The 21,132-nt window shown below is 36.0% G+C and overlaps 1 protein-coding gene across 2 annotated transcripts in view; it reads right to left on the reverse strand.

Annotated features, from left to right (window-relative positions):
* FNDC3A (fibronectin type III domain containing 3A) overlaps window positions 1–21,132 on the reverse strand; it is a gene marked incomplete at both ends in the record, with an annotated part of 137,665 nt that overhangs the window by 5,369 nt on the left and 111,164 nt on the right. For both annotated transcript variants that reach the window (XM_080719885.1, XM_080719884.1), the window contains 11 exons: window positions 5,351–5,478; window positions 7,611–7,777; window positions 12,584–12,796; window positions 12,897–13,180; window positions 13,287–13,436; window positions 14,439–14,552; window positions 16,274–16,449; window positions 16,538–16,643; window positions 17,422–17,540; window positions 18,380–18,448; window positions 19,708–19,846. In XM_080719885.1, the coding sequence (XP_080576011.1) occupies window positions 5,351–5,478; window positions 7,611–7,777; window positions 12,584–12,796; window positions 12,897–13,180; window positions 13,287–13,436; window positions 14,439–14,552; window positions 16,274–16,449; window positions 16,538–16,643; window positions 17,422–17,540; window positions 18,380–18,448; window positions 19,708–19,846 (1,665 nt within the window). The remainder of the gene's footprint in view (window positions 1–5,350; window positions 5,479–7,610; window positions 7,778–12,583; window positions 12,797–12,896; window positions 13,181–13,286; window positions 13,437–14,438; window positions 14,553–16,273; window positions 16,450–16,537; window positions 16,644–17,421; window positions 17,541–18,379; window positions 18,449–19,707; window positions 19,847–21,132) is intronic.

Genomic DNA, 21,132 nt, shown 5'->3' on the forward strand with positions numbered 1-21,132 from the left:
CTACTCCTGTCATTATATATCTGACCTTTACTGAAAAGATAAAAATTATTATTATTTTTTTTGGTGGTACTGGGGATAGAACCCAGGAGAATTCTACCTCCGAGCTACACCCCCAGCCCTATTTTTTATTCTTTATATTTTTGAAACAGCATCTCACTGAGTTGCAAAGGGCCACAATCAGTAGTTGAGGCTGTCTTCGAACCACAATTCTCCTGTCTCAGACCCCGAATGCTAGGATTACAACTGTGCACCACCACGTCTGGCTGATAAAAATTCTTAATTCATAATTTTTTGGCATTTACCTACTGTTGATAGATATTACATATAAGTAAAAACAAAACAGTCCTTTATATTTGCTATGAGTCAATTAACTATTTATGGGTGAAGCAAGTATCAATATAGATTTACATTTAAGAGAACAATAGCTTAAAAGATTACTATTTTCACTTTGTAGTGTGTGTGTGTGTGTGTGTGTGTGTGTGTATGTTACTGGGATAGAACTCAGGAGTGCTCTATCAATGAACTACATACCCAGCCTCTTATTTTGAGACAGGGTCTTGCTAAACTGACCAGGCTTGACTTGAACCTGTGATTCTCCTGCCTCAACCACCCAAGTAGCTGGAATTACACATGTGAATCACGGTGCCCAGCTCACATTACATTTTAACAGAGAAATGCAGATTAAAATTAAGCTGTGCAAGTTTACATATGCCCAGTTAGTTGAGTTTTTTTTTTCTTTTTTCTTTTTGTACTGGGGGTAGAACCCAGGGACTTTCAACCTCCGGGCTAATCCCCAGCCCTATTTTATAATTTATTTGTGCTGGGATTACAACCGTGCACCACAATGCCCAGCTAGCTGAAACAGTATGCTAACTGCAAGAGAACTTCAGAATTTCATAAAATGATACCTGTCCTAGCTGGGCACAGTGGCGCACGCTTGAAATCCCAGCATTTGGGAGGCTGAGACTGGAGGATCGCAGTTCGCAGACAGCCTCAGCTACTTAGTGAGGCCCTCTGCAACTCAGTGAGACCCTATTTCAAAATAAAGAATAAAAAATAGGGCTGAGGGTGTAGCTCGGAGATAGAATGCCCCTGGGTTCCACCCCCAGTACCAAAACAAAACAAAAAACCCCAAAAAACTTTCCTTTGGCATTATGTATACATCATAGCAAAAACAATAGTTTAAGAATTGAGGTAAATAAAAATGAATTTATACCTGACCTTTATCTATTCTGTACATTTTAAAATCCCATTTGGTTGGCTAGGTAAATTTAACTTAATACATTAAAACTCAAAATAGTTATCTTTTGAGGACAAGTATAAACGTTTACTATCAAAGACATTCACATTTTTTTGGTACTGAGGGATTGAACATAGGGTCATAATAACAGTAAACCTGTTTTATAAAGAGGATTGAACCTGTTTTATAAAGAGGACTGAACAATACTTCCAGACCAGAGTCTCACTAAGTTGCTGAGGCTGGCCTTCAATCTGTAATCCTCCTGTCTAAGCCCTCCAAGTACTGGGATTATTTGCTTGCACCACCACACCTGGCAAGATGCCCACTTTTATAGTGGTTATTAGAGTGGAACACATTTAGTTTAACTATTATTACTTTCATCGTATATTACATAACCATAATTTTGTAGTGAATATGCAGAGTAAATATTAAGTATAGGAGTTAGTATAAGACAGTATTTTTAGCAATACACTACTTTTGAACTGAGCAGACCTAATTTCAATGTTTCCTTAAGATTTGCCGGGCGTGGTGGCACACGCTTGTAATCCCCGCGCTTGGGAGGCGGAGACAGGAGGATCACACAAGTTCAAAGCCAGCCGCGCTGGCTTCAGAGACCCTGTTTCCAAATAAAAATATAAAATAGGTCTGGGAGTGTAGCCCGGATGTAGAAGGGCTTCCAGGAACCCCAGTACCACCAAAAAAAAAAAAAAAAAAAAAAAAGATTTATTCTGCATTTGATTACCTTTAAACAACCTTAGAGCTCTTGTCTCTATCGTTCTCTATTATTAATTAGGGAGTTATAAGTGAACTTGGAACTTTCAAGACAGTTCTTAAATTTATTGGGCATAAATTCTTAAATTTATCATGTGAATAAGAACCTTTTGGAACTTTATATATATAGTGGTACTGGGAATTGAATGTAGGAGTGTTTTGCTCTTTTTTTTAAAGTTCCAAATGAGCCAGGCACAGTTACACACACCTGTAATCACATGCTGAGATCGGTGATTAGGATCTTGCAAATTAGAGAGTAGTGCATGGTAACTTAGGCTGTTTCAAAATTAAAAAATAAAAGGGGCTGGGGGGGTGTAGCTCAGAGGCAGAACACCCTTAGGCCTTGAGCATTCCTGAAGCCACACTTGAGAGTTCATGGTTCCCCATAAGCACTATAGCCCCTAAAGACTTAAGTGACATTCCTTCTGGAAAATGTTCCGGAGTGCAGCTAGAATTAATTATTCCTCTTTATAAAACAGGCTTACTATTATTATGATCTTTTACTTGGCTAGGCAAAATATCAGTATAAAATATACTTCCTTGGTAAAAAACAATTTGAAATTAGAATAGTAATTAAGAATGTTGCTTCCCTATAATTCTTTTTACATAAAATTTAATACATGTGTGCTGAATATCAAATAAATTACAAATAAATTAAATTCCATGAGAGAAATTAAACTTAAATGGCCTTCAAACTTTTGAATTATAACTTAACAGTAAGTTACATACAATGAGGTTCTAAGGCAATCAATATTTAAGATTTACAGTTTATAATCCAAAATAAGTATAAGAGGTGATAGGGTAAATTTAATTTTTAAGTTAAATTAGGATTAGCATTGCTGAGCTGGGAGCAGTGGTAAACACCTGTAATCCCAGTATTTGGGAAGCTGAGACAGGAGGGTCATAGGTGCAAAGCCAGTGTGTGGAAATAAATAAATAAATAAATAAATATTTATTTATTTACTGTGGGTCTGGAGATGGAACGCAGGGGCATCCGACCTCCGAGCTACACCCCCTGCCCTATTGTTTTTATTCTTTATTTTGAAACAGGGTCTCACTGAGTTGCAGAGGGCCTCACTAAGTAGCTGAGACTGTCCGCGAACCGCGATCCTCCAGTCTCAGCCTCCCAAATGCTGGGATTACAAGCGTGCACCACCATGCCAAGGCTCTGTGAGACTCTATTAAAAAAAAAAGAAAAGAAAGAAAGAAAGAAAGAAAGAAAGAAAGAAAGAAAAGAAAAGAAAAGAAATAGGACTTGGTTGTAGCTCAGTGGTAGAATGCCCCTAGGTTCAATGCCGTGTGTGTGTGTGTGTGTGTGTGTGTGTGTGTGTGTGTGTGTGTATGAGTGATGTGATATATATATACAGCACTGCTGTTTCATGTAGTAACATGAGCTTATTAAAATTCATATACTGCTCAAATGTGGGATCTCTACTTCCTTTAAATATATTAATACAATTGCATTTTCTTTAATATTAATTTTGCTTCCTCCGTGGAAGGAAACCTGCTTATCGGAAATTTTATTTTATATCTAATTACATGTCAATTTGCAGATGGCTTAATAAAGAAAAATAATCACATGCCAAGTTTAATCTCTTTGGGCCTTAAGATATTAGATATTATATTTCTATGCTTAATATACTTTAAAATAAAAATACATACATTCAATTCTGTTAATAATTAAAATAGTACAAGGCTAAAATAAAGCAGATGTATTAGTTTTCTGGTGGGAAGAAAAAATATAAGGTACAATCAAAACTGAAATGCTCTTAAAAAAATAAAGAACACTGATAGTAAAAAGGGAACAATCAGAATAGATGCTTACAGATCATATCGGAGTCCTACACACACACACACACACACACACACACACACACACACACTTTTTTTTGAGGGGGGAATAGGGTACTGAGGATTGATCTCAGGGACATTTTGTTTCTGAGCTATCACCCCAGCCTTCCTTATTTATTTATTTATTTATTTATTGATTGATTGTAATGAGAATTAAACCCAGGGACGTTCTACCTCCAATTACATCCCCAGCCCTTTTTTTACTTTTTGTTTTAAAACAGTATCTCAGAGCCGGGTGTGGTGACACATGCTTGTAATCCCAATGCTTGGGAAGCTGAGACAGGAGGATTACACGGGTTTGAAGCCAGAGTCAGCTACTTAGTGAGGCTCTCGGTAACTTAGTGAGACCCTATTTCCAAATAAAAGTATAAAATAGGTCTGGGAGTACAGCCAGGAGGTAGAAAAGTCCCTGGGTTCCACCCCCAGTACCACAAAAACAAAACAAAACAAAACAAAACACAGCATCTCACTAGGCTGCTGAGGCTGTCCTTGAATTTCAGATTCTCCTGTCTCAGCCTCCCCAAGTATTGGGTTTAAAGACTATGCCACCATACTCAGCTGAGTACTTTTATAACCAATACTGACAACTCTTCACTCGGTTACTCATTCTCTGCTGGGAAGGTGATACTTGACCTAGACCTTCATAACTTTTTTATTGTATTTAAGCACTATATAATTATGATTATTACTAATTAGTATAAAAACTTCCTCATGTCTCTCTGCTTCTGCCCTTCTCATACACTATAACCAAAATGATCTTGTGTTTGATTATGTGACTATTATGGTAAAAAATCCTCCACTGGCTTAAACTAAAAACTACAGTAGAGTCTATAGTGCCCTACATGTTCTCGACATCATATTGACTTCCTTTCTGTTCACTTTCTAGGAATGTCTTTTCACCAAGTCTCTAGGGACTGGAGTGCTTAGGGGGAACCAAAAACTCTGAAGTTGGACTTCAGTAAGGCTCAAGAATTGAGTCAACAGCAGAGGCCAAATATTGGTAGGTTTGTATTCTCTAAGATAGCAACTGTAGACTATCATCAGTGACCAGATTTCAACAGTTCCTCTAGAGCTGGCTCCCTGTGTCTCACCTGTATACTATTCATCGAATTTAACAAGCACACTCCTGCCTCCGGGTCTCTTCTCAGAACACTCTTCTCCTCAAGACACTTCCTTGGCTACTTCTCCAGTATTTTCTATTTCTTTTACTGAAACTAATTTTTTCCAGCACACCTGTTTACTATCTCATATACTCTATGTTTGTCTTGAGTGTATCTTTTTCCATTAGAATGTAAACTCCATGGTACTTTTTCTTCAGTGCTAAATCCTGAGCCCTTGAAGTTCAGTGAATACTTGCAAAAGAACGAATAATGTTTAAGTATAGTTCACAACCAAATTATTTTGAATCCAGAGATCTTTGGAACATACTATATAAAAATTAAAGAATGGTAAAAATAGGTACCCACAACATTGTATCTTCACACATACCTGTTTGAATTCTGAATCTTTTCCCACCATAACTTGAAGACTGTAAATAACTGGGTCACCTTTCATTGGCTGTAAACATTCCCATGTAAGTTCACAAGTGTGATCATTTACTTTTTCTATTTTTGGGGCTGTAGGGAAGAAATAGAAATTAAGTGCACATTATAATAAGATACTTGTTTTAATGAAGATAAAAAAACCCTGCAAAGTCCAATTTATTAGTGAAAAAAGTTTTTTTGTACAGTATAAGGGATTGAACCCAGGGGTATCTACCTCCAAACTACACATCCAGCCCTATTTATTCTTCCTTTCTCCCTTCCTTCCTTCCTTCCTTTTAGTGTGGTAATGGGGATGGAACCCTTCTACCTCCGGGCTACACTTGCAGACCTATTTTATATTTTATTTGGAAACAGGGTCTCTTAAGCCAGCAAGGCTGGCTTTAAACCTGTGCAATCCTCCTGAATCCGCCTCCCAAACTCGGGGATTACAAGCAGATTACAAGTGTGAGCCACGCCCAGCTATCAGTGATTTGTTTGATATCTGTATACAAAGAAGTTAAAATTAACAATGTTGTTAAGGCTGAGACACTAAACTGATGAGAGAATAGAAGACTGAGTTAAACTTATCAATATTATTAGAAAGATTACTGATCCCAGATACTGTCCACGAAGTTTCTGTGATTATTCTTTTTTTTTTTTGGTTTTGTTTTCTTGCGGATCTAGGGATGGAACCCAGGGACATTTGAACTCTGAGCTACAGCCTCTGCCCTATTTTTTATTCTTTATTTTGAAACAAGGTCTCACTGAGTTGCAGAGGGCCTCACTAAGTAGCTAAGGCTGTTCGCAAACTGCGATCCTCCTGTCTCAGCCTCCCATGCACTGGGATTTTAAGCGTGCGCCACCACGCCCGGCTGATTACTCTGAATACAACAAACTTTTAGTCTTTTTGGCTAAATGCCCACAGTGCAAATTTTGCCAGGGTTATTTTAAAATTAAGAACTACTCTGAAATTAGATATATGCACGTGTGTGTGTGCGTGCATGTATATTTTTGTGTAAATTTTGACTGAAAAATCCAAGCTAAATGAAAATTTGTTTCACTTAGCAAAAGATCTGGCTGTCCCCCTAAAATCCAAATGAATGAAATAACAATGACTTAAAATAACAAGAAACCATTTTTATAATTTTTTAAATAACATCACCAGAAATAGCAAATGACCCTATTAGACAAACAACCTATTCAATCTAGCGTGTGTCTGTATATACATATATGTGTATATACATATATGAGAATATATGTGTATATACATATACACTGGTTGGTACTGGGAACTAAAACGAGGTGCATTCTACCTCAGAGCTACACTCCCAGCCCTATTTTTATTTTTATTTTTTTTTGTGGGTCTGGGGATGGAACCCAGGGGCATTTGACCTCTGGGCTACACTTCCTGCCCTATTTTTATTCTTTATTTTTGAAACAGAGTCTCACTAAGTTGTGGAGGGCCTCACTAAGTAGCTGAGGCTGTCCGTGAACCATGATCCTCTAGTCTCAGCCTCCCGAATGCTGGGATTACAAGTGTGTGCCACCAACGCCCGGCCCTATTTTTATTTTGAAACAGGATCTCCTTAGGTTAATGAGTCCTACTACTTGCTGAGGCTGTCTGTCCTTGAACCTGTGATCCTCCTCTCTCAGCCTCTCAAGTATTGTGATTAAAAGTGTACACCACCACACCCCTTCAATTTTGTATTTTTATGGTAGAGTATTTAAAATAATCAGTGATAAAACCAGTACTTGTCTGAGGATCAATATTCCAGACAAAATAGCTTTTATTATTGAGTTAAACGCCCAGTACTAGCCAGATGTGGTGGCGCATGCTTGTAATCCCAGCATTTAGATGGCCAAGGCAGGAGGATTGCAGTTCATGGACAAACTCAGCTACTTAGTGAGGTCTTTTGCAACTCAGTGAGACCCTGTTTCAAAATAAGGATTAAAACAAAACAAACAAACAAAAAAAAAACAAGGCTGGGAGTGTAGCTCAGAGGTAGAATCCCCCTGGGTTCCATTCCCAACAATGGATAAAACAAAAACAAAAACAACAACAAAAAAACTCCCAGTATTATTGCAAACTCCCAGTTGGGTTTGTCTAGTATGATTTTTTAGTAATCCCTGGTCACACACTGGGTGCTAAATTTTAATAAATCAGTTTATGAAAATGTATTTAAAATTAACTTATTAAAGACAAAACTTCAGGAGGTATAACTTACCTTTCAGGGCAGCTGGGACAGATTTTGGAGTAGTGAAAATATATTCTTGGGAGAGGGGACCTTCCCCAGCTTCATTACAAGCTTGAATACAGAATTTATAAGATGTTGATTCATTAAGTCTTTGCACTTTGTATGTATGACATGGCCCTCTGTACAAGGACACAAACCTAAAATGGAAATAAGTCTTTATTAAGTAAATCTTAGACTTCTTTATAAAAACAATGTTTTAAGCTGGGTGTTGTTGCACACACCTGTACTTCTAGTACTTGAGGAGGCTGAGACAGGAGGATCTCAGGTTTGAGGTTAGCATGTGGTAACTTAACAAGATCTTGTTTCAAAATAAAATTTTTTTTAAAAATAAGAAAGGCTAGGGATGTAGTTCAGAGGTAGAATGCCCCTGGGAAGGGGGGGAGGGTTCAATTTCCCAGTACCCTTCCAAAAAGTTTTAAAACTACTAAGAAGTACAGTTGGGTACACATTCAAGAATAAGTTACTCCCAAAATTTAGTGCCAAGGGTAATCTGCAACTCCAAATATATCTTTATAGCCGGGCGTGGTGGCGCACGCTTGTAATCCCCGCGCTTGGGAGGCAGAGACAGGAGGATCGCGCAGGTTTGAAGCTAGCCGCGTGCGCTGGCTTAGGAGACCCTGTTTCCAAATAAAAATGTAAAAATAGGTCTGGGAGTGTAGCCCGGAGATAGAAGGGCTTCCAGGAACCCCAGTACCACCAAAAAAAAAAAAAAAACAAAAAAAACAAAAAAAACAAAAAAACAAAAACAAAAAACCAAATATATCTTTATATTTTTCAACCATCAGATCTGGTAGAGTTTCCAATCTGACTTTAGTTTCCTGAGAGTCTGTTACCAAATTTTATGTCCAAACATCAACACTGTTTCTTCTTTTTTTTTTTCCTTCTCAGACTTCTGTTATGGCTTTGCTTCTGACTAGTCTAATGTAACCCCCTGCCCTTTGGTACTGGGGATTGAACCCAGGCCTAAGAACATGCTAGGTAAGTGCTCTACTACTGACCTATACTCTAGCACATTAAATTTCTTTTAATTTTTGAGACAGGAAACTACTAAGTTGCCCAGGCTAGCCTCAAACTTGTGATCCTCTTACCTCAGCCTTCCAAGTAATTGGGATTACAGGCATGCATCACTGTTCTAGGTGCAATGTATACATTTTTAAAGGTACCAGAATATCATTATTTTCATTATGAATTATTTACAAATAAAGATATATTAATACAATTTGTCATCCATATCATAGACCTGAGCTTTGAGAATGTTTTTGTTTTAATCTTTCTTGTTTTTATCTGGAAAAAGGAGAATTTTTAGTTCCCAGACATAATTTTAGCTGACTTAGTGATATTTTCCAGAAATATAAGATGAAGAGAATATATAATTATGAATAAATTATACACTCAAACTATGTGATGGAAGTTTAACATCATATACATTTCTTCTAATATGTTATTCATAAATTGAATATCTCAATATTTCTGATTGGCTGTTTTAAAAATTTCTGGAAATTGGCAAATGAATAATGAATGTTTATACTGCTAACAATCTGAAAACCTTAGTGAGGGTAAAATGAAAAAACAGTTAATGACCTGAGGTAACAGGTTAAAAAAAATAGCAATTGGATATGCCTTGCGCCTTTTTAATGCTCCCCACCTTTTTTTTGGGGTGGTACTGGGGATTGAATCTAGGGACATTCTACCTCTGGGCTATGCCCCTAACCTCTATTTTTGTATTTTATTTTAAAAAAGGGTTTCACTACATTGCTGCAGATCTCACTAAATTGCTGAGGCTGGCCTTGAACCAGTGATCCTCCTGTTTCAGCTTCTCAAATATTGGGATTATAGGTGTGTGCCACTACATCCAGTGCCCTTTTAATTAAAAGAAAGTAATAATAATGATGATGGGGGAAAAGTGATAAAACCAGTATAAAAAAAAAGCTGAAAACAAAACCTATAGTTTTATTAAATTAGCATTCTGCCTTCATCCCAAAGTAGGACAGTAATCACATATATTAAATTTATTTATGTATTAAATTTATGATATAAAAGATTTAAATTTTTTCATTTTTCACAGCCTAAGGCCATAGATCATATTTATACCCTACAAAAATTCTCTAGATTATAAATAAATAAGTTAAATAAATAATAAGTTCAAAATTCTATAATAGAATATAATTTATACCTAATATCTTTCAGCTAAGCACTCCTTAGACATGTTTCTGGTAAGACAAAAAAAGACAAACAAAACAAAACAAAACAAAAAAAAAAACAGTAACACTAAAGCCAAATGGCTATACCAAACACCTGTGGTGAGGTGAAGAACTTACTAGAGATAAGGCTGCAAAGATCACAAAAGATACTATCAAGGACAAAAGCTAACATGCACAGACACACAGATTTTGGGAAATGATCAATACTATTCTGTGTAATGTTCAAAGGGTGATATGATATACAAATTTATCCTATGTGTTATCTTAAATGTATATATATCTTTTTTTTTTTTTTTTTGGGTACTGAGGATGAAAACCCAGGGGCATTTCACCTTCGAGCTACACCCCCAACTCTATTTTTTAGTCCTTTTATTTTTGAAACAGGGTCTCACTGAGTTGTGAAGTGCCTCACTAAGTAGCTGAAGCTGTCTGTGAACCATGATCCTCCAGTCTCTGCCTCCCAAATTCTGGGATTACAAGCATGTGCCACCACACTGGGCTTAAATGTATATATTTCTGATAAATAATATTTATATATAAACATCATGAATATTACATCATTGAATACTTGGCTAAGATATCACCCTGACAAAAACAAAGTGACTTAGGGAAAAACTCTTACTAGGATTCTACACCTACCAAATAGGCAAATTTCCAATAAACTGAGTGAAAAGTCGAAAAGTAAAATTTAAAATTAAAATGAGAAGATTAACAACTGTGGAAGGTCTATGACATTGTTTATAATGTAAATAAATAGCCTTAAATTAGCATTTGAATAATCAATGTTATAAATATTCTGAATAATGCTATAACTGAAATTCATGATTTAGTGTGGTAAAACTGGAATGGTTTGAAGGAAATAGCATAAAATATAAATGAAAATGTAAAGAAGCATATGTAAGAACATGAATGAGGGTAAGAATAAAAAAGAGACCGGCTAATCACAGGATCTACCCAGGATCTGACAGTGAGGAGTTGAACTGCATTCGCTTAGTGTGCCAGCCCTATGTTAGGGTGTGGAGAAGAGTAGTAATCCCTGTCTTCAAGGGTCTTAGAGACATGAGCAAATCATAACTACTGTAAAGTTATGGTCTGCTGGAAATAAACACTGAAGTTATTTTGCAGTTAAGATTATATTTCTTTGTTTCTTTTCTTTTCTTTCTTTCTTTTTTATTTTTAATACAAGGATTGAACTCAAAGGGGAACTCCGAGCTACACTTCCAGCCCTATTTTACTAAGTTGCCATGTTGGCTTCAAACCTGAAATCCTCCTGTTTGAATTTTAGTACATGAAAACATATACTGAGATTACAGGTGTGTGTGTATCTGTGGCTTGCAAGATTACATTTCTTTTCTTTCTTATTTTGTGGCACTAGGGATGGAACCCAGGGGCATTTCACCCCCAGCGTATACCTTTGGCCCTATTTTTAGTTTTGTAATAGAGTCTTGCTAGGTTGCTGAGGTTGTCCTTGAACCTGCAATCCTCCTGTTTTAGCCTCCCAAGTACAAGATAGCTTGTGCCACCAGACCCAGCTAGGATTATGTTTCTTGATAAGAATAAAATGTGTTGGAGCAGAGATCCAAAAACAGTCCACTTAATTTTTTCCTTTAACAAACCACTCAGATTATAAATAAGAAATTTAGTTTCTGCATATCAAAGGAAACCATCAAGAGTCTAAAGAAAAAGTTTATGGAATGGGAGATCTTTGCAAGCTATATCTCTGATGGAGGACTAATATCTAAAATATACAAAGAACTTAGGACACATTACACTTAAAAAGATCAAGAAATGGGCAACTGAATTGAATAGCTACTTCACAAAAGAAGAGATACAAATGGCTAATACATAAAAAAAATGCTCAACATCATTAGCAATCAGGGAGATGAAAATCAAAACTACACTGAGATTCCATCTAACCCTCATCAGAATGGTAATCATTAAGAAGTCAAATAACAATAAATGTTAGTGAGGGATGTGAGGAAACTGAAACACTTCTATACTGTTGTTGAGATTGCAAACTAGTTCAGCCGCAATGGAGATCAGTGTGGAAATTCCTTGGAAAACTGGGAATGGATCCACCATATGATCTGGCTATACCACCTCTGGGTATCTTTCCAAAGAGGTTGAAACCAAAGAACTATAGTAATATATGCATATCCATGTTCATAGCAGCATAATTTACAATTGCCAAATTATGTAGCCAATCTAGGTGTCCATTGACAGAGGAATGGACTACAAAATTATGGAAAATACATACAACTGAATTTTACTCAACAGTAAAGAAAAACAAAATTATGTCATTTACAAAAAAATGGAAGAAGCTGAAAACATTGTTAAGTGAGATTAGCCAATCACAGAAAGTAAAAGGTCCTATGTTTTCTCTAATATGCACACACTAGGAAGTTATTGGATTACCACAAGGACTCCAGACAATGGAGTCAGGAAACCTCAGTGGAGCCAGGGAGATGGTCTGAGGGAAGGGTAAGGGTAAGACTGAATTCATTAACGCAAATACTACCATCAAATGTGCGTACATATGTAAACATACCAATGTTAATCTCAGTACTTTGAATTGGCGCAGGGGAAATGGGGTGGTGGGGGGCACCACCAAGTGCTGTGTGCATGAATGTCACTGTCATTGTGATTTTTGTTATGATGTAAGACTATAATACATCAATGAAAGCACAGTATAAAAAATAAACATTTATATACTTAAAATCTAAAAGCAAGTCAACAATCTACCTTCCATTCTTATCTTCCATCTGAAGGTGATACTGAACAGAATCTGTTGATAATGTCTTTGGGGTTCCTTCTCCCCATTTCAGTTTAAGGTTCTGGTGGTTAAAGGCAACGCATTCCAGACGAGGTGGTTCAGGAGGGAGGGGCTTAGTTTTTAATTTTATCATATGGCTGAAAGGACCAGCTCCAAGGCTATTCAAGGCTTGAATTCGTATTCTAAGTGCCAAATTAAAAAAAAAAAAGGTTAGTTTATAATTATTTTATTTAAAGTATTTTTCTGGTCTAGGCAAAAATTAACATACTTTTAAGAGCGTACCTGTATGTTGTATCTGGTTGCAAATTATCTATAATATAGTTTGTAATCTTTCCCACTGTCAAGGGCTGCTTTTCTCCAAAGTCTATGCTGTAGGCAAGGATTTCTGAACCATGGTCACAAGGCTTTTCCCAGCTTATTGCTAGGCATGTAGAAGGTGAATACTGGAGATTTTCTATATCATCATCACTTATTTCTTGAAGGCAAGTCACAATAGCAGGAACTGATGGTGGAGTCACACAAGCTACTACTTCACTGAAAGGGCCTGCACCTACAACACTCAGAGCCTACAAAGTAACAAAGCTTCCAAGTTAACAAAGACAGGACCATGAAAATGCTCATTAAACAGAAAACTACCGACAGAATATACGACAAAGAACTGACCACCATTACCTGGACTCGGCAGTAATAGGTAGTTGCTGGTGCAAGTCCTTTTAATTCATAACTGAGGCCAGGCCCACAGTAACATATCTGCATACTTCCTTCAACTCCTCCCCATTCCAATCGATACTCAGTGACATCAGTTCCATTACTCAAAGGAACCTTTAAGTCAAGAAAAGAATGAAGTTCTTAGTTTTCATATTGACTAACTTCTAGCTTTGGAGCAAAAATGTTCCTTCCCTGAGCATGTAAAGAACTGAATTGCTTTTTAATTTCTTTGAAGCATTTAAGGACAATCAAAAACTGTTTGTTTTTGCATTTTTATTAATTAAAACTATCTGAATTTAAAACTGGTCAAAAATATAACTTTATTTCAAACTAGAAGTGGAAATATGACTAAGGAGTTACATTAGAGTATTTTAAGTTAAATAAACTTCAAAATAATTCTATTAATATAAAATGTTAAACAATACATCACGTTAGAGTATTTTAAGTTAAATAATCTTCAAAATAATTCTATTAAGTAATATAAAATGTTAAACAATACAAGGACATTTTCCTTGTTAAATTGCAAAGGAAACTAAAAATATAATTATCATAACTGATTACTATTATACACAACAAATACACTGAAAATAATAAACATGAGAAATAGTATTATACTGAATCCCATGAATGTTCTGAACATTAAGTTCACCATTGAATGAAGTACTTCAGTACTGAAACAAAGCCTTTGATAAAAATACAAAGCATATCATGAACAAGAGTCCTAATACTTAAAAATGCAAATCCAGCTTATCAAGCAGAATTCACTTTTTATGACATGAATTTAACTAGAACTCTTTATGTAATAATTTAGGAGGCAAAACTGAAGAGTATAACCAGGTGTGGTGGCCCACGCTTGTAATCTCAGTACTTGGGAGGCTGAGACAGGAGGATTGCAGGTTCAAGAACAGACTCAGCAAGTAGTGAGACTCTCAACCTAGAAAAACCCCTTTTCAAAATAAAATAAAATTGGGCCGGGGATGTAGTTTGGAGGCAGAAAGCCCCTTGGTTCAATCCCACTACTACAAAAATAAATAAATTAATGAGTATCTTTATTATTTTATATAAATTATTCTAATCACTTGAGAAAATAAGAAAGCCTAATAGAAATTACAATACCTCCCAATTCACTTGTGCACAAGTTGCAGATCTACACGTCACTTGAGGGGGCCTGCACTGATCAGGCGGTCCAGGGGCTGTAGTTATGTCAAATTTTTCTGAAAATGGTCCAAACTAGAAAACAAGCATAACCAGCATTTTCATATTCACCCTTAGATGTCCAGTGATTACAAATAATTTCATATTTAAAGATACAGTATTAAGTCCATTTTCCTTGTCCTTTAAGATTAATTTGGTCAGAATATAATTCTATAAGCATTCACAGAAAGTAAAAAGATTTAATAACCATGAAAGTGAAGGAGAAAGGAATTTTTTTTTTTTTTTTGGTGGTACTGGGGTTCCTGGAAGCCCTTTTACCTCCGGGCTACACTCCCAGACCTATTTTTGCATTTTTATTTGGAAACAGGGTCTCCTAAGCCAGCGCGCGGGGCTAGCTTTGAACCTGCGCGATCCTCCTGTCTCTGCCTCCCAAGTGCGGGGATTACAAGCGTGCGCCACCACGCCCGGCGAAAGGAATTTCAAAGTACTATTTACTATACTTTCTTTTCCTGCCCCTTATTCCCTTCAGAAACTAGTTTTTGTAAGAAGGTCAGGACATTAGGGAATTGGGTAGATGTAATAAAAAAAACAGTGTGAGAAGTAAAGAAACAGACCAGTTAAAGGCACGAGAGATGGCAGGCACAAATTAGTTTTAAGCCGGGCATGGTGTGGTGGTGCATGCTTGTAATCCCAGCATTTGGGAGGGAGGTCCCCTCCTGAGACAGGAGGATCATGGTTCATGGACAGCCTCAGCTACTTAGTGAGTCCCTCTGCAAATCAGTGAGACCCTGTTTCAAAATAAAGAATAAAGAAATAGGGCTGGAGATGTAGCTCAGCGGTAGAATGCCTCTGGGATCCATTCCTTCCTAGTACTGAAAAAACAACCCAAAAAACGAGAATAGTTTTAAAAAGGTCAAAAATGTATAATCTTTGGAACTACAGAAGGCAAATATTTAATTTTGACAAATTATCACATATATGAAAACATACATTAAGACATCTATATTAAAGATATTATCACGTTGGATAAGATACTGACTTTACATATAAACAGAGACTTAAATAAAGACTGCTCACAAAGTATATACATTTGCCTTACAAGATTTTTCTTGAATAGTTTACAAAAATACATTAAAATTTATTGAATAGTTTACAAGAATAAGAATGTCACTCATTTGAGATAAATTATTACTTTGTCTTTAGGAAAACTGCCTTAATGAAGATAGATGAGAGAAACTGGCTCTGGAGTCTGACAAACCTAGGGTTTGTGGCTTATCTATCACTTAGAAGTTTGTATGATTATGGGCAAGGTACCTCTGAGCTCTACTTTCTTAAGTTATAAAATAGGGATATTGCCTTTTTTACCTACTTCATAGAACTCTATGGGTACAAAGATAATATTTTAAAAATAACCCATAAAAACCCAGAAATGTTTAAAATTAAGTTCCCCCTCTTATGCAAAATAAGAAACAACTGTTTCTAATTCGAAGTAAATGCTGCAGATAATCCACTTAAGTAAATTTTTTTAGCACTCCCTGATAGGTAAACTGTAGCACTACTGAAGTCCAAAGTGTAATGAATTCTAAGCGAGGTTGAAAATACTAAGATTCTCTAACATGTTATAGGACATACTGACCTCTTTCCTATCAATAAACTGGTAAAATTAATAACTGGTTATTAAAATTATAAAGTTTGAGTCATACATTAAAAGTAAAATGGTAAAACAATGGGCCTGATAATACACAATGAAACAGAACACTATTGTGGTCAGGATTCAGTTAGCAAAGTCTTCTCACCCCCATTTTGTTAGCGGCACGCAGTCTGAAGCTGTACGTCTTCCCAGGAAGAAGGCTGCTCACTGTGCACTCTACTTCAGAGCCTTGGTAAACTTCTCTGGGCTCATCTTTTTCTGCAGGAGACATTTCCACACCATAACAGGAAATGGGCGATCCACCATCAACTAGAGGGGGTCCTAAGGGAGGCAAGATTTATGTAACTTAATAAGACAAAACACATTCTATTATAACATCGTTACAATTTATTAACAAAGTGGACATTACCCCATCTTAACTGTATTTCTTTTGCTCTGGGTCTACCCTGTAATCTGGGAGGGAGGCATGGGCCAGGAGGCACAGCTGGAGTCTGCACAAGTAAAGATTCAGAGACCTGACAAAAGAGAGGCAGAAAATAAACAAAATATCACAAACCAAAGAGATTACTTTTGGTAAAGGAAAATAAACAAACACAATGAATGCATCAATAACTTGATATTGCACTTATCAATGAAAAAGGAATAAAGTTCTTTTTTTTTTTGTTCTAGAGGCTGAATCCAGGGACATTCTCCCTCCAAGCTATACCCTAGATCTATTTTATTTTTATTTTGAGACAGGATCTCACTAAGTTGCTGAGCATCTCATTAAGTCACCAAGGCTGGCCTTCAACCTGTGATCCTCTTGTCTCAGCTTCCCAAATATTGGGATTACAGCCATGAGATACCATGCCTAAGTGGAAAAGCAAAAAAATGTCTGAGTAGAATAAAAGTGCAATTACTATACCATTAAAATAAAAATTTTCATAGACAAAGACATACTATGTGACTACTACATACAAAGCAAGTTAATGGAAAAAGAACCCCAGTAAACTCTTTCCTTTCTTTCCATAACTAAAAAATAAACAACTAAAACTCCAGCTGCGTGTAGTAGCGTGCATATATATATCTTGAGACTTTAGAGGCTGAGGCAGAAAGGTTCCAAGTTCAAAGCCAACCTGGTCAACTCAGCAAAACCCTGTCTTGAAACTTAGTGAGACCCAGTTTCAAAATAAAAAATAAAATAGGGCTGAGGATGTAGTTCAGTGGCAGAATACTTGACTATCATGTTTGAGGCCCTAAGTTCAATCCCCAGTACTGCAAAACAAAACAAAATCTACATATAATAAGCATTACCGCACTCTGCCCTCCATCGCTAATGCAGTAAACTCGTAAACGATAGAAACAGCCTGGACTGAGTCGATCACAAAGATGTTCCCTAGTAGCGCCACTGTATATCATATCCCATTTGTTTCCTGGAAGGGGAAAATTGTGTTCAATCAGTCACAAGGTAATGTTTAACAATTTGGTATCATGGACACAGCAGGTATCCTAGCTTCACTAAATAAGTGCTTATATAATTTGTTAGAAACAACTTAAGCTTGTTACAAGTTTCCAGGAAATGATCTAATTTTCATTATGTGCACAGCTTCCTAGACAAATCTGCATGGCTTTGTTGAAGTGCAATATCTGTGTAACTCTGTACAAACTTTGGCTTAGACTGATAATTTGCTTTTAATTAAGCATTTTAAATGTGTTTACTGGTCCGGTAATAACATTATAACAAAGAAAAGAAAGAACCAATACCAAAGGAAGTTTAGTCTTAATTAAAAGAAATTGTTATTTTTTTGAAGGAAATAACTCATGCCACAGAAACAAAAATTGCTTAAAGTGATTCAGGAATAAAGTTCACTTATCATAAAACTTAATAAAACTAAAGTAATGTCACTTAAATTTTAGAAGATAATTTTCTCTGATATACCTGAGTAAAAATCTAACTGAATAAAGTAATTTTTAGAAGACTTCAAAGTATCTAATGACTTTGGGTACTCTCGAGATTGAGCAATATAAACAAATGAAGAAAAAAGAAAGTATAAATAAAATAATATAGGTGTATTTGATTCACTATATTTCTGGAGATCATAAATTCAAGTTGGTCATAAAAGGCAAAATCCTAACTGCTACAAACAAACCAACCAGTCAAGGTAGCCTACTTATGGAAGCAAATGACAAGCAAGAGGAAACAAAAGATATAAAATGTAAAGAGTAGAGACTAAGTGGAATAAACCTATCAATTTTTAATAGGTATTCTTACCATTAGAACCTTCTGCCATCTCCACTACATACTTATTAATGGCTGCCCCTCCATTGTCTTTTGGTGGATCTATCCAAAGAAAAAAAAGTGGTATTAGGCAAAGTTCATATAATGTAAAAATTTTTTAGGTTTGTAGGAAACCCTAACAGAATACCAAAGCAGAAAAGAGAATCACAGGGCCTGTTTCATTAACACTTGTACTACAACACTGTATGCTGCCACCTGCTTTTCAGTTAATTTATTGTATTTATCCGTCTTTATAAATTTGGCTCTCTATAACAACTTTTAGTAACTAGAATATTCCAATTTAGAGTCTAAGTCAGTTTGAAATTTATGGATATTTTATAATTACCAACAAAGTTTTAATTGATTTTAATTCTTAAAGAAGGGGTCAAGTTCATCTTTGCTGTCCCCTTAAAAAGTATATAAGCAGATGCTCAATAAATGCTTGTTTTAAATGAACAAATGTTTTTCATTTCTCCTGAGTCAGAGAACCTAGGTAATGCCAGCTGCAAGTTAGTAATCTTTCATTTCACAGTGCTGCCTCTACTCATTGTCTTAGAGGGTTTGCCCAGTTCTTCCTGTATCAAATCTGAACTCAGTATGTGATTATACAGGTTTCCACAAAAAATGATGTCCAATGAATGACTCCCACATTTCTTATTGGACTAACTTGAGCTCATATATTTATTTAAAGATCTTTTCCCCCCCTGTAATCAAAACTTTATTGAAAACTGACACCAAAATGGGAGATTACTGGTATACAACTAAAAAAAATTAAACATAACAACATTCACTTACTAGATTAACTAGAATTACTGAACTATGATAAGGCTTTCTGCAAGTAATCACAAATTTAGGATTATTAATGTTGCTTTCTTCTATTTTTGCAGTGCTGGGACTCAAAGTCAGAACCTTGTACTTGCTAGCTTAGTGCTCTACCACTGAGCGATACTCTTCAGCCCTTAGTGTTGCTTTCTTCTAAATGATAATCTTCTGAGAATTTGGCCTTTCCTCCTACAGGTAGGCACAACACTGCTAAACAGTCTACACAAAGAACTACCATCCAGCATGGCTGAAAAGCATCCTATTCTTGTGGCAACCTGTACTTTTTATATCCATAAAAAAAGGATTTGGACTTTGAACTAGCTGTTGCCTTTATTTTTTCTTTTCCTCTTCTAAGGAGAGAAGCAGCATATCTTTTGCTTAAGGCATTATTTCACATGCCAAATATGTCTAGTTCATTCTCAGTTATCTTAAAAATTATCATCATATTCAAATTATTTTAATCAAATATGAAAGTAACAATGTATAAGTATATATCTTACCCCAAGTTATTTTAAAACTGTGAGAATGAATCTTTCCTTTAACTGATGGCTTGACTGGTACTCCTGGTTTATCAGGGCAGGTAGTAAATTCTACTATTTCACTTGGATTACTTTTACCTTCTGAGTTATAAGCAATAACCTGTGATAAAAACACAAAGATTTAAAATAATGTTTAATTTTAGTGACACTGAATTAATGAACAAAGCAGTAAGAGAAAAACAGATTTCATCAAATGATAAAATTTCAGAATATGATGGCTTGTTTGAAAACTGCTTATCTTCAGTAGGGATTTGGCATATATAAAGAATGTGCATGTGTACTTTCCTTCTAGAGTCAGTCCTGGCAATACAAATGCAATTCTAACATTTGACAGTCAACAGTCATCATCAGCTTTAATCTGATGATTCTGGAAGGGCTTTAGGCTTGTTTTACTTAGTTGTTGTGGTTTTAGAAAGATGTCTACAATTTTTTTATTCATTCATTTATTTATTTATTTACTTATTTATTTATTTAGTGGTATTGGGCACTGAATGTAGGAGTTTTCTACCTCTGGGCTATACTGTATATCCCATTTATTTTGAAACAGAATCTTGCTAAATTGTTGAGAGCCATGCTAAATTGCTGAGGCAGGCCTCAAACTTGTGATCCTCCTGTCTCAGCCTTCCAAGTACTGGGATACAGGTATGTGCCAGATGGGCACCATGCTCAGTCTCTACAAAATCTTTGAATCTCTTTTCTTCAAAAACAAAGCCTTGTGCCGGGCGTGGTGGCGCACGCTTGTATTCCCTGCACTTGGGAGGTGGAGACAGGAGGATAGTGCAGGTCGAAGCCAGCCTTGAGGGCTTAAGAGACCCTGTTTCCAAATATAAATATAAAAAATAGGTGTCTGGGAGTGTAGCCCGGAGTTAGAAGGGTTTCCAGAAACCCCAGTACCAAAAAAAAAAAAGCAAAGCCTCACCTGAGACAGGAGACTGCAGGTTTATGAACAGCCTCTACTAATTAGTGAGGTCCTCTGCAACTTAATGAGACCTTGTTTCAAAACAGAAAATAAAAAATAGGGCTGGAAGTCTGGCTCAGAGGTAGACTGCCCCTGGGTTCAATCCCCAGTACTGCTTTAAAAAAAAAAAAAAAAAAAAAAGAAAGAAAAGAAAATGAAGCCTCATTCTCCTCTAACAAACAGAATGTGGCAGAAATGACAATGTGCCTTCAGATGACTGCAACCCTCGTAGACATCTTGAATGAAACCCTGCATCAGAACCACCAAGTTAAACTGGTCCTGAATCAACTTTTTTTTTTGTTAAGTTACTAAGTTATGGGATAATTTGTTATACAAAAATAGCAAAATATAATACCCAGGTGTTATTTTATTTGGTTTTAGAAATTTATACCTATAATACCATAGGGTGATGATTTATTTAGTAAATT

Source organism: Muscardinus avellanarius (assembly GCF_963383645.1).
Source record: "Muscardinus avellanarius genome assembly, chromosome: 2".
NCBI classification, from domain to species: domain Eukaryota; kingdom Metazoa; phylum Chordata; class Mammalia; order Rodentia; family Gliridae; genus Muscardinus; species Muscardinus avellanarius.